The 13,276-nt window shown below is 39.7% G+C and overlaps 1 protein-coding gene across 1 annotated transcript; it reads right to left on the bottom strand.

The window, feature by feature from the left end:
- Window positions 1-2,391: 2,391 nt before the first annotated feature.
- Window positions 2,392-12,494, bottom strand: LOC128739344 (FERM, ARHGEF and pleckstrin domain-containing protein 2-like). The gene is made up of 6 exons (XM_053834824.1): window positions 11,958-12,494; window positions 4,027-4,221; window positions 3,266-3,965; window positions 3,047-3,201; window positions 2,724-2,983; window positions 2,392-2,551 (listed from the first exon to the last, which is right to left on the bottom strand). The coding sequence occupies exons 1-6, from the start codon at window positions 12,492-12,494 to the stop codon at window positions 2,392-2,394; spliced, it is 2,007 nt and encodes a 668-aa protein (XP_053690799.1).
- Window positions 12,495-13,276: the final 782 nt, after the last annotated feature.

Below are 13,276 nucleotides of genomic sequence, written 5' to 3'. Positions count from 1 at the left end.
ACCAGGAGCGCAGCGAGCAAAGCAGTTAGACCAGATGAAGCGAGATTTGGCGGAGAGTACTCGGTATCCAAGGAATTGAAGAGCGGGAGCCCATAACCGAGTAAATTGGAGAAACTTTGTTCATCAGGCTTTGTCTTAGGACGGCAAGCCAAGTAAGCAAGTAAAGTAATAAATTGTAACTTTTATTGTGTTTTTAGTTTTAGTTTCTAGTTTTGTGATTACTCATAACTTTCGAATTAAACCGCGAATCTGAAAGCAAATCAATATAAAGAAGAAGAGTTAATGCTAGCTTTCAAACAAGACTAATTGCGCATAAACCGGTTCGGTCATCTCTGAGAAAACCGTTCGACTAATTAACACCTGGTAAAAACACATTTTTAAGCATAATTTTTGAACTTCTTGTTTGTTTTTACCAAAACTAAAAACTTCCCAGTAATAAGACCATTTATTTAATACTAAAACTGTTGAAATCGGTTGAGCGGTTTCGGAGTAAATCGTGTCAGGTAATCTTCACATTAATGCTTAAAAATTTTAAACAAAATGTTCGACCGCAAAATAATTACCTAATGATATCTAATATATTACCAGCGAATTTCTATAACGGTAGTTTTTCACAATTAACGGAGTGAGGCGTGAAAGGGAAATAGCGGAAGATGATGTAAGGGAGGTTCATTAAAGCAACGCTCAAGAGGTTGTTTACCGCAATCTTTTATCCAAGCTGAGAGATCTGCGGATCGAACCAAGCTATAATTGGAGCCAATTATAACCGGATTCGAACACACTACGAAGATTTGGCTGGGTGAAGCTGGGTGTCCACAATCTATTCTCCCCAGCGCTTGTTTTAGAGGCAGCAGTTGGTTTTCAAGCAGATAGTTGATGGGAAGAAACGGATATAGAGCAAATGGGTATTTATATAAAGTTAAGTAAGACACCAACAAGGACTAGTTACTTAGGTTTAAAGAACGCCTAACTGTACGGTGAAAGAAGAACTGTACTAGATGGGATCAAAATCTTCTTGCTGCTCCACAGAGATGATATCCTTATCGGAAACAACGACGCATCCGAGATCGTTCGTGTGAGCATAACCCTGAAGCATAAAGTCACCGTCAGCGACCCTATTTAGGACCGCAACGGACACAGGTCTTCCATTGGTGGGTTACATTGATAAGATTGCGTCTCGTTTTGGACGTCATAATGTCAAAAACCTCATGCAGTATCATGGGCGAGCGGCAGAAATATGTGGCTATTCAACAGGTTAGATAGGAATTGTATAGAATTGAAATGATTGAATCCAACGCAAAATTCCTGCTGATTTTTTCTTCTTCAAAAATGTGGTAGTTTGAAATACTGCTTTCCATTGTTTCCATTCCTTGCATTTTGTATTTCTGAGTCTGATTTATTAGTTTTGATGTTTCTCGCTATTTCCATCATTAGTTATAGAGCGACTTCTTCGAGATGTATACATGCGTTACATCTCCACCGGGATCGTCTAAGTTTCCTGAATTTTTATTTTAAAATGTTATTAGACCTTTGTAACGTTGGTGCAGCCATCATTTGTGTGATATATTCTTCCATATTTGAAGTCTTTTTTTTCTCTCTTTACGATATTTCGTGCCAATCAGAAATACCTCTTTTATTATTCATGTTGCTTCTTCAATTCGGCGTTTTTCAATGCTTTCTCAAAACAAAACGTGTAGTTTAGCAGGATAAGACTTTTATTCGTAAAATTGTAAATTCCAGCCGCCATCTTTTTTGCTTCTTTCTTTCTTTCAGAACTGAAACCTTCAAACATATTCTAGAGCAAAAAATATATATGTACGTATATATAAATAATAGTCATCTTCACTAAGACATTTTTCTGGGGCTCTCCAAGTTGGCATTCGGCATTTTTTTTTTCTGCAATGATTTTGTTCGTAATAAATTTTCTACTTCCTTCATTTTTCGATGCGAGCCAAAACCCAACTCAATTCAAGAAATCTCCTAATGATAGCGAACCGCCACCGGGTGGTCTCGCATGGGTTACCCCTCTTAACTCAGGTGCAACACACGCCTGCGCTATAATTGATCATATCATCAGCTGCCCCCCGCGGGGAGGACCATTTCGGTCGCGGTTCGTTCGCTCGCTTCCTTTCAGGAAGCGCATCGGCACTCGTTCTGTCTGTCTTCTTCTCCAGTAAGCTCTCTTTTCACTATAAAGAAACCAACATTGCTTTTCCTACACGATCTAACTAGAGCTGCTCGCATTCGATACTCGCACACACTAATTTGTAAATACAGAAGTAAAATGAATAGTAATAATAATAATTATTATTATAAACGCATTATGATTGACTTTCGTTTCCTAATTGTTACCGTTGGCCTACTGCGGTTTTGTGGTGGTGTGATGAGGTTTTACTGGGAAGACGCCGCCGCCGCCGCGGCTGGGGCGTTGCTATTTCCGTTATTGTTATTGTTATTGTTGCTGTGATGATGATGATGATTGTTACTGTTTCCAGCGGCGGACAGCTTGAGGTCCTGTGTTTGGGTGGCACTGCGAAGCACCTCCAGCCATCTTTTGTTTTTTAAAGGCATAGGAGGAGGGGAAAAATGAGACAATCATTTGATTGCTGTTGCTTTGTTTGTTTTAAAAGAAGTTTCAAGCCCAAACCAAAAACTTGTACGTACAATCATGTATTGAGGTAATTCCAACAAAATTTAATAGAGGAAACAATGAATCGACTTACCGCTGATAGGTGTGCTCGCTTTCCGCCCGGAAGAAATAGGTGTGATTTTTGAAGGACAACTTGAAAACAAACTCCTTCTGTACGGCATCTTGAATGCCGGGCGGTCCGACCGAGTAGCCCAGCAGGGGCAGACTAGCCAGGGCGGCATCATCCGAGTAGCTTTTGTAGAAGTACAAGCAGAAGGAGGTCAGCACGACCCACAGCTTCTGCCAACCGGAGCTGTTCTTGAACTTCCGCAACAGATAGCCGGAGATTTGATTCTGTAAAAATTATAATGGTACAAATTCGAGGGTACTGTACTATCGTGGGGGGATTTCTCTTACCCGGCCCGCACGGAGGTGATCATCCAGACAAATGGTGACACCACGGTGCCAGCATACATGCAGCGCTGTATTGTTTCTCGACGAAGGGGGCTTGGCAGGCGTGTTAATGAGCGAACTATTCAATCCACAAGATTCCAAATTTTCCTCCGATGATGCTAAGTAAAGAGCAAAATATATAAATTACAATCCAAAGTTGTCTAAAGTCATTAAGAAACTTACTGCAATACTTGATGGACACCATCGGAAGCTGAGTTTGCGGTTTGTGTTTCACGTTAGCCGCTGCTTTGGTCAGTTCCTCTAGCCAGAGCGTCTTCTCGGCGGTCGTACCGGCGCTGACGGTGATGGCCCGCTGGCCGCCGAATATCACAAACGCATTGTGTTCCGCATTCTCCGTGAGCAGTGCCCGCACTGGCACGTGGCCCAGAACCTTGAAAGTTTGCGTGATGGGCGATTTAAATGCATACAGCAGAATATCCGAAAAGAGGAAGAACATCCGCTGCTGCAGACCCCGTTTGGAATGTTTCAGCAGACAGCCCTGGCGTATGAGCTTCCGGTCGGTTTGCACCAGCGTATCGAACCCGATCAAATCACGCTGAATCTCGCACAGCAAGGTGTAATTTTCGGACGCAGCCAGCTCGCGCCTAACCACCTCGGTGGTACGCGTCAGCATCATCAGCGTTCCGTGGCAATCGGTCCGGTCGAAGTGGTCGTCGCCGTAGTGCTCCAGTAGCAGCTCCAACAGTAGCTGATAGTGCAACAGGCGGTGCAGTGGTTTCAACACGAAGTAGCAAATCGGCAGATAGCACACCTTTTGCAGCTCGAAGTCCCGATAGGTTTGCTGGAAGCGTTCGTCGTTCTCGAACAGATCGTTCAACCGCTGCAGTACCTCCCGGTGACTTTCGACGTATTCGTCGTAAATCTAAAAATGAATCCTCTAATTTCAAGAAAAATTCAAACAAATATCATCGTCAAAACCCTACCGGAAGAACAACCATATTTTTCAGCATAACATCACCGATCCGGTGAGTTTCGTGACCTCCGCGGCCCTCCCACAGCAGTATCCGATGCTCTAGGTCGCGCAGAAAAACGCTGTGATGTTCGAGCATCGAGTCGAAATACTGAAACAGAGGCTGCAAGTTTTCAACATCCTCCGGTGTCAGCTCATCCCGGAACCACTGTAATTAAAATTTTCTGTAACTTTTTCTGAAAATCAAAACGTTTGCGTTGGTAAGAGGAAATGCTTATCAACTTAGGGACCGTTTGCTTGCTTATTTTAGTATGTTCTGCAACTTTTTGGAGAAAAAAATTATTTTGAAATTATTAAAGAAAACAAAAGTTCGTGTCACCCCAATAGGTAAATTCACGGCCACCCTAATAGTGCAGAAACGTTGAAACGAGCCCACTACTGATAAGAGGTCTTTAAATATTGGAACTTTTGCGCTTAATTGGTTGCTTAAAAATGGTTAAAAAATGAGAACTACATTTCTAATACCTCAAAATAGTGGACCACTCGTTCGCCAAGGGGCCTAACAGTTTCAAAAAAAGTTGAATTTTCAGCAAACCTTGAAATCTATATCATGTGATATTTTATAAATTTGCAATGAAACAACTAACAAATTGTCCGTTTCTGTAAAAAAGAAGAACAGGGCTTTCAAATCGAGTAAAAATGTTTTTGGCGGCCATCTTGGATTTTATCAATAAGTCGCCGTTTTCGCCATGAGTCCTCCGATTTTCGATTTGAAACCTCCATTGGAAGGCTGAGAAAAAATGATACAAGAAACATACATAAAATTAGGTGTGCAATGGCATTAACTGAATAAACCAGTCCAGACATAAACAGAAGGTCTTTCAGAATTTTCAAAAGATTTACGTTTTTGGCCGGAAAAATAGAGTTAGTGTAGGATGGCGAATCTATTATTAGGGCAGTGTCGTCGTAGTTGGGCCACGTTTTGGAATTCGCCCACAACTTTCGTTTCAAAAGAAATTTTGGAAATCTAAATACATCGTTGCAAAGGTCTAAGAATAAGGTATATTTCCGGAAAGTTTAGAACTGATTGCTTGAAAAATAATAAAGTTATAGGCATTTACGTGAAAACAAAAAAATGATGTTATAGTCGGGCCATGTTGTACAGGTTGGGCCACCGCAGAAAATCTAAGACATACGTATTAAAATTCTATATAGACATTAAAAGAATTAATTCCGTGAACAACGGCTCATATAGGTACAAATATCCTATTTTTAATTGCATTTTTGCGAAATTTTGGCAAACTTCTAAAATCAATAATGCTACAATCGCCTTTTCCGAAGTGTACAACTGCAATGAAAAAAACCCGATTTAATCCACCTATTGGTGAAAGGAACCTTTGTTATACCATCTCATTTGTCATTTGAGTTAGAATTCGACACGCCTTCGGAACGCAACTTTTTGATAACACTATGATAGTTATCATCAATACATATGCATGTCTATGTAATATATTGATATACTGTAATATACTGATACGAATTGTATAATATTCCAAAGCAATCAAAAAATGTCTTCCTTTTATTTGTATAATTTGTTATTTTGAGTTAATAGCATTGTGACATTCTGGGGTTTGGTTTAAGTGAGCAACTGTCCGTTTTCCGGGATGTATTCGGAACCTAGATGTTCCTAGAATGTGTCCAGCTGTGGCCAATGTAACCCTGGACACTTTATATGTCAACAAATGAGCTACTTTTGCAATTTTGAGTACTTAAAGAGGTCATATGTTGTACTTTAGCTGAATTCACAAACTGAAGAGGGACCCTCACTGGAAAATCGAAAAACTTGTTTGTTTTGCATTTTCAGAAGGCTTTTATCTTTAGAAATGTTGAGCCCATAGTATTTTTCGGTACGTGGTCTCGTTGTGAATTTACAGTAAAACTGTTGGATCACTTGAAGGGAAGTGCAGTGCTGTACAATAGTTTAAACGCGCTCTCCTCGAAATCATATGTTTTCAGCGACTGTGCGTGTATCGCAGTATCTTAGAGGATCGATTTGAGTGATTTTTTTTTGACGTGTAAAAATTACTTATCTAAATAAATTGTGACGTAACCGCTTTTCGATATCTCAACTTTTTTAATTTTCGCAGCATTTTTAAAAAAAATCGTTACACTCCGCAACCAGTAAGAGATAGATAGTTACTATGTACAGCAAAGTTGCTTATTTTACTGTGTTCTACAACTTTTGTGGAGACACTGTACTTTTTTATACGCATTTAAAAAAACAAATATTTGTATCACCCTAATAGGTAGATTTACGGTCACCCTAATAGTGTAAAAAGCTGCGCCAGATTTTTTGAATAAACTTTTCCAAAGACACACCACCTGGAAAATTAAGCATTTTTACGCTAGAGCACATGATCGCGTTTTTTTCTATTTGGTTCATATCAGTAAAGTTTGCTTAAATAATTTCATCAATGTTTTTCAAAAAACTTTTGACTGGTAAGTCCAATTCTAATAAGATTTAGCATATATGTTCACAGCGTTAAGGCCTCCTGTTTGATACTAAAATAATTGAAATCTGATTAATTATCTGGTTAAAATCGTTATAAATAATTGTAACTTTTATTATGCTGTACAATAATTGAACACCCAATCAAAAAACAAATCAATAGTCATCTATGAGGCTATATTACCTACCAAATGAGACTAATAGCGCGTAATTCTTACATTTTTGCTTATAACTTTTAAACAAAATGTCGGACCGCAAAACCATTCAATAGTGATCTACAAGGTGATAACACCTTTCAAATAAGCGTAATAGCAAACGAATCGGTTCAGTCATCTCCGAGACACAGACGACTAAAGACATACACACACACACACACACACACACACACACACACACACACACACACACACACACACACACACACACACACACACACACACACACACACACACACACACACACACACACACACACACACACACACACACACACACACACACACACACACACACACACACACACACACACACACACACACACACACACACACACACACACACACACACACACACACACACACACACACACACACACACACACACACACACACACACACACACACACACACACACACACACACACACACACACACACACACACACACACACACACACACACACACACACACACACACACACACACACACACACACACACACACACACACACACACACACACACACACACACACACACACACACACACACACACACACACACACACACACACACACACACACACACACACACACACACACACACACACACACACACACACACACACACACACACACACACACACACACACACACACACACACACACACACACACACACACACACACACACACACACACACACACACACACACACACACACACACACACACACACACACACACACACACACACACACACACACACACACACACACACACACACACACACACACACACACACACACACACACACACACACACACACACACACACACACACACACACACACACACACACACACACACACACACACACACACACACACACACACACACACACACACACACACACACACACACACACACACACACACACACACACACACACACACACACACACACACACACACACACACACACACACACACACACACACACACACACACACACACACACACACACACACACACACACACACACACACACACACACACACACACACACACACACACACACACACACACACACACACACACACACACACACACACACACACACACACACACACACACACACACACACACACACACACACACACACACACACACACACACACACACACACACACACACACACACACACACACACACACACACAGAGACATTGCTCAATTCGTCGAACCTTATCGATTGGTATATGTGACTCGGCCCTCCGGGTCTCGGATCAACTTCGTGTTTTTCGACTAATTTTTAAACCTTTGTTATAGTATAACAAAGGTAAAACAACAAAAATCTAGGTTTTTATCGTAATAATTTTGCTTTATTTCATCACATTTTACGTGACTGACATTCTGTAGCGATTATTGCGCTTAAAATTATGGTAGCCCAAACATGACTACTCAAGTGGCCCGACCTTTACAAATAGCGCTTTTCTAGTATTTCACCTTAGTCTTCCCAAACACCTTACTGGAGGGGATTTTTCTATATTCTTCGTGTGCAGCACAACACACTTCATACATTTTCAAAATTTATCTCGATAATTGCATTTCATGAATCATTTCTTGAAGAAAAGTTCATTGCGCCTGGAAAACTTTTTTTGTAAGATTTAGTTACTGAATTCAGTACGGGTGTTTTGAATACACGATTGAAACTCACAATATTGTGAAAAGTTAGCTATCATAGTAAGAAGTTTTGCAATGGTTGTATCATAGATATCATGAGTTACTAAAACTGTAAAATCGTGATGACCCGATCATAACAGTGGCCCGACGACCACAACAATAGGTACCCTAACTTATCACAAAAATATCGATTAGGTTAATTAGGTTTACCTAAAATTAAAAAAGAAGAAAACTTATCCAATTTAATTCTACTATGTATATTTTATTCACGACAGATACGTATTTCGTCTACGATTTGCAGGCTTCCTCAGTGTCTGTTTTCGAACAGTTCGAAAATTCATGATTTTATTCACGACAATAATACAATAAAATAAAATAAAATATACATATTAGAATTAAATTGGATTAGTTTTCTTCATTTTTAATTTTAGGTTTCGTATTCTACTAAGACGCTCCAAAAACTTCAGTTAATTAGGTTTAAAGCTCCGGCTTTTGACGTGCAGTTGGACTTCAAATCCAAGTTGGAACTGGACTAGGCATTACCGTAGAAATTGGAAATCTTAATTAGACTTGACAGATTTTAAATTGAACTGGAAATTTTACAATAAATTAGACTTGGGCTTAAAATCGGACATGCAGGCTTCATTTTGCTCATCTTATGCATAGAGAGGCAGAGCAATCTGCTTGTCACAACGATCAAGTGCTTTCGTTTTCTCTTCAACCGTATCCTCTCTCTCCGAACGATGCCTGAATACTGTTTTCTCTTACGACCACTCATCTTGCGCAGAAGGAGCACAACGACAAGCAGAGTTAATATTTTCTTCGTACACTGGAGACACGAGACTATTCGCTCCGTGTCCCAAAGAGAATATGCGACAGGCAGTTATATATGGACTGAAACGATTTGCTCCGTGACCTTGAAAGCATGCATTCGGTAGCACTCCGGCAGAAAAAAAGCAAAGCCATGGGTTTATACCGTCTTTAGACATTACCCTTCTTTATCGACAGACTTCGCAGCCGGCTGTTAGAGTACAGGAAAATTACGGGGCCAGTGCAACGATCCTATTGACTCTAACTAGCAAGCACCGCCTAGCCGAGATTCGAACATACGACGACTAGCTTGTTAGACCAGCATCGTACCTCGAAGCTAACTGGGCAGGTACTCCGGCAGAAAAAGAAAGATGAAACCAAACTGATGCTCACTCGCCGGCAGAGCAAAGCAGCAAAGCACTGCAAAAGCAAAACAAAACTCGTCACGTCGGAGAAGATAACATCCGGCTGACCGAGAGCAAGGCGGTTCGTTTTCTGCGCTTTGCCAGTAAAACGCCGTGAATTGAGATTTTTTGCAGAGCAGGGCAGAAGCCTGCCGGACATGCACTTGGATTTGAAATTGAACATGACATTGGACGATAAATTGCTCTATGGAGTGGACACGAAATCAGGGACGAATTTTTACTTAAAATCAGGATTGACATTTTTCGTCTTACTTTCTCACACGTTTTACCTCTTTGCTATTCCTATTTTGCTCTTTTCCATTTTCAGCATCAAATTTTAAACTTTTTGTTTTGCATTCTCTTCTTTTCTGTACCGTTTTTGCTCACTTTTCTTCTTTTTCCTTCCACCTTTCCTCTTTTTCTCTCGTTTTTCTTTTTTTTTGGCCCGTGTTTTCTGTTGAATTGCTGTGTTTTCTTCATTTACTGTCTCATTTCTCCTATTTTCGGTCCAGCTTTTCACTCATTTTTTGTTTTTCCTTTCGTCATTTTCAGTATTCATCTTTTTCTAGCTCCTTTTATCTCCTTTCCTTCTCGATTTTCGTCTTCGCCTGTTTCTTTTAGCTTTTAGTTTTAGCTTAAGATGTTCCGTTTTGTTCTTTTCTGTTACGTTTACTCTGTTTTTGTTTCTTTTTATCTCCCGTTTTTCCGCTTTTTTCTGGCCCTTTTTTCCTAGTTTTTCATTCCTTATTTTTCGGTCCCGTTTCCCATCCCACTTTGTCTAATCATTCTCATTTTTTATCATGTTGGACTTCTTTTTCCCGATTTCCTGTTCCTCCGAAAAACGCTATCTTTTTTCTCTCTCTCGCTACTCTTGATTTTCCTTTTGATTTCACTTGCTTTCTGTTCGGGTTTCCCTCTTTTTCTTCGGTTTTCACACTTTTTCTGTCACTTTTTTCAATTTTCTTCTCGTTTTTCCTCCTTTGATCTCTTGTTTTCTCTTTTCACTGCCCGCTGTTTCCTCTTTTTCTTCATTTCCTGTCCTGTTTTTTGAAGTTTTAAGTCTTGATTTTGCTCCTTGTTTTTCACTTTTTTGTTACGTTTTTCATCTTTTTTCTTCTGTTTTCCTTTTTTCCCGTCTCAATTCATGTTTTCTGTCGATTTAACTCATTTTCTATTTTTTCGTTTTCGTCTGTTCTGTTCTTCCTCTTGTTATATCCTAGTTTTCCTCCTTTTCTACCATGTTCCATGTTTCTTTTTCGTTTTATCCCATTTGTCTTCCGTCTTCATTTTTTTCTCCATTTTCCTCTTTTTTGTTCTCGTTTCTCAATTTTTCTACTTTCGTATTTTCTACTTTTCTTTTCCTCCTTTTTTATCCCATTTTTCTGATTTTTGTTCCATTTTGTTCTTCTTTTTTGTCCAGTTTGTCGTCATTTTCTTTCTACTTTTCTTCGTTTTTTCTATCGTTCCTTCGTTTCCTTCTTTTCTCTCATTATTCTTCTTTATTTTTCCGTTCTTCCTCTTGTTCTGAGGAGACTTTTTTGCCGCGTTTTCCCTTATTTCTTCCAGTTTATAGGCTGATGAAATTTACTTACATTTTAGTGAAAAACTTTACTCTTTGGTCCATGATGTGAATTTTTGATTTAGGTAAATATTGAGGAAACCCAAGTTTTTCAACCACAACCATAAATTAAAACATGTGGACTTCTGCGTTTCAGAAATTATTTTATTTTATATTCAATTTTAACGAGAAAATGGGGGACGTGCCCCAGGAGATTCAGTGGAACCCGCGATCTTTCGCAACAACAAGTATCAAACTGAAGTTTTTCGAGCGTCTTAGTAGAATACGAAACCTGGAATTAAGTAAAAAGAAAACTAATCCAATTTAATTCTATTATGTATATTTATTCTTGACAGATACGTATTTCGCCTGCGACTTGCAGGCTTCCACAGTGTTTGTTTTCGAACACAGACACTAAGGAAGCCTGCAAGTCGTAGGCGAAATACGTATCTGTCAAGAATAAATATACATAGTAGAATTAAATTGGAATAGTTTTCTTTTTATTTAATTCCAAGTATCAAACTAATATTCCTTCGCTCTTGGTTAAGACCGGTGTCGTTATTGGTCAATTTCCAAAGTATTAAATCAGTAGAAGTTGCATAATGAGAATGTCGTTCTACCCTCAAATACCATTCAATCGGTTCTTTATGCAATCTTACTGATTCGACCAATCACGGAGTGCAACAGCGAGCAGTCTACCTAAGCTAAGCTAAGATAAGCTCATTTCTGAAAACCAAAACAAAAAGAAGGGGGATAAATTTTTACATACCGTATTGAGAACATCCAGATCCTTCTTGTAGGTCCGCTCCGTCATTAGCAGCTCTTTGGCCAGGAAGTACGCCCTATCGGTAGGCCATTTCTTCTTCTTGATTTCCTCATCGATGGAACGCAGCGTTCCGCTGCCACCGCCGTTCATGCCGTTCGCTCCACCCGGCGGAATCAGCGTCATCGAACCGTACTGCGGCGTCGACGGTTGGTTCTGGTATTGATGATGAGTAAAGCTGTTGTTATTATTGTTGTTATGATTATTATTAACTACATTCTCATCCACGGTGTGCAGCCCATTTCCGTTCAAACCGCGTGCCTTGGCTTCGGCACTGGTCAGGTCGTACGTTCCGGCTTCGCTGGAACGTGACAGTGAATTGTTGTTGGAACGATCCGACGAACTGCCACCGCCGCCGCCGCCGCCGCCCGGTCCAACCAGGCCGGCCAGTTCGTACCGGTTTGGCGATTGCACAATTTCGCTACGACGGTCCAGCGATACGTTCCCATTGATACCGTGGTAATCGTCTACCGGTTGGGCCATTTCGGTGGTTGATGGTGGTACAGGTGGTGGTAGAGCAGGATATACACAAAACAAATTGGTGGCGGAAAATAAAAAAGAAAAACAAATCGAAACGAAGCGTAAATAAAGGACGAACCGGGAGAACTTATTGAGTTTTTTTTTGGTGGGTGAAATTATTTCGGAGAATCATGCAAATTTCGAAGACTTAAAATGGGTTCCTTTTCGGAAGGAAGACTGATTGAATAATAATGCAATGGATGGAGAGAAACCAAAATGGAAACGATATGTACTGGAGGCAATGAATGGTATGAACAAGAAAAATCGTCGATTCCATCCATTTTAACCTTCTTCATTTGTAGAATTGGCTATCCAAAGTGGTTCACATAATCGCCGGTGGGTATGAATTAGGAGGTTACTGAAGATGATAAAAAGCTCATTTATGCCTATATGAAAAGAAGTTGAAAACTCAACATATCGTTTGTAATGTTTAGAAATATCAAAAATACACTATGCAAAATTTAGTCGATAAAAAACTATGCAACGAGTCGTCACTAAGTCATCGATAATTGATCTGAAATTTTCGGATTTTTATTTTTTTTTAATTGGACTCGATTATCCTGACACTTCGTTATTCGAGAATTCGATAATAATCCGGGGTTCGATTTTCCGGAACTCGATTATTCGTAGTTTAAAAATAAAATAATTTATTTGAAAATTATTAACTTCGAGCGTAAATGTCACAGTGTTAGTCTTATTTGTAATGTTAAATTCCAATTGAACTCAAGATTCAGAGAAAACTTTAA

The sequence above is a fragment of the Sabethes cyaneus genome, chromosome 3 (assembly GCF_943734655.1).
Source record: "Sabethes cyaneus chromosome 3, idSabCyanKW18_F2, whole genome shotgun sequence".
Classification (NCBI taxonomy): domain Eukaryota; kingdom Metazoa; phylum Arthropoda; class Insecta; order Diptera; family Culicidae; genus Sabethes; species Sabethes cyaneus.
This window is presented reverse-complemented; position numbering and strand designations above follow the sequence as displayed.

What these genes read in the sequence shown, in the direction of transcription:
- LOC128739344 (XM_053834824.1), bottom strand. Translation starts at nt 12,494, where the DNA reads ATGGCCCAACCGGTAGACGATTACCACGGTATCAATGGGAACGTATCG. An exon ending in ATCTGGATGTTCTCAATACG is followed by an intron (nt 4,222 to 11,957) that starts GTATGTAAAAAT and finishes TTTTAATTACAG; the next exon opens with TGGTTCCGGGATGAGCTGAC. An exon ending in AAAATATGGTTGTTCTTCCG is followed by an intron (nt 3,966 to 4,026) that starts GTAGGGTTTTGA and finishes ATTCATTTTTAG; the next exon opens with ATTTACGACGAATACGTCGA.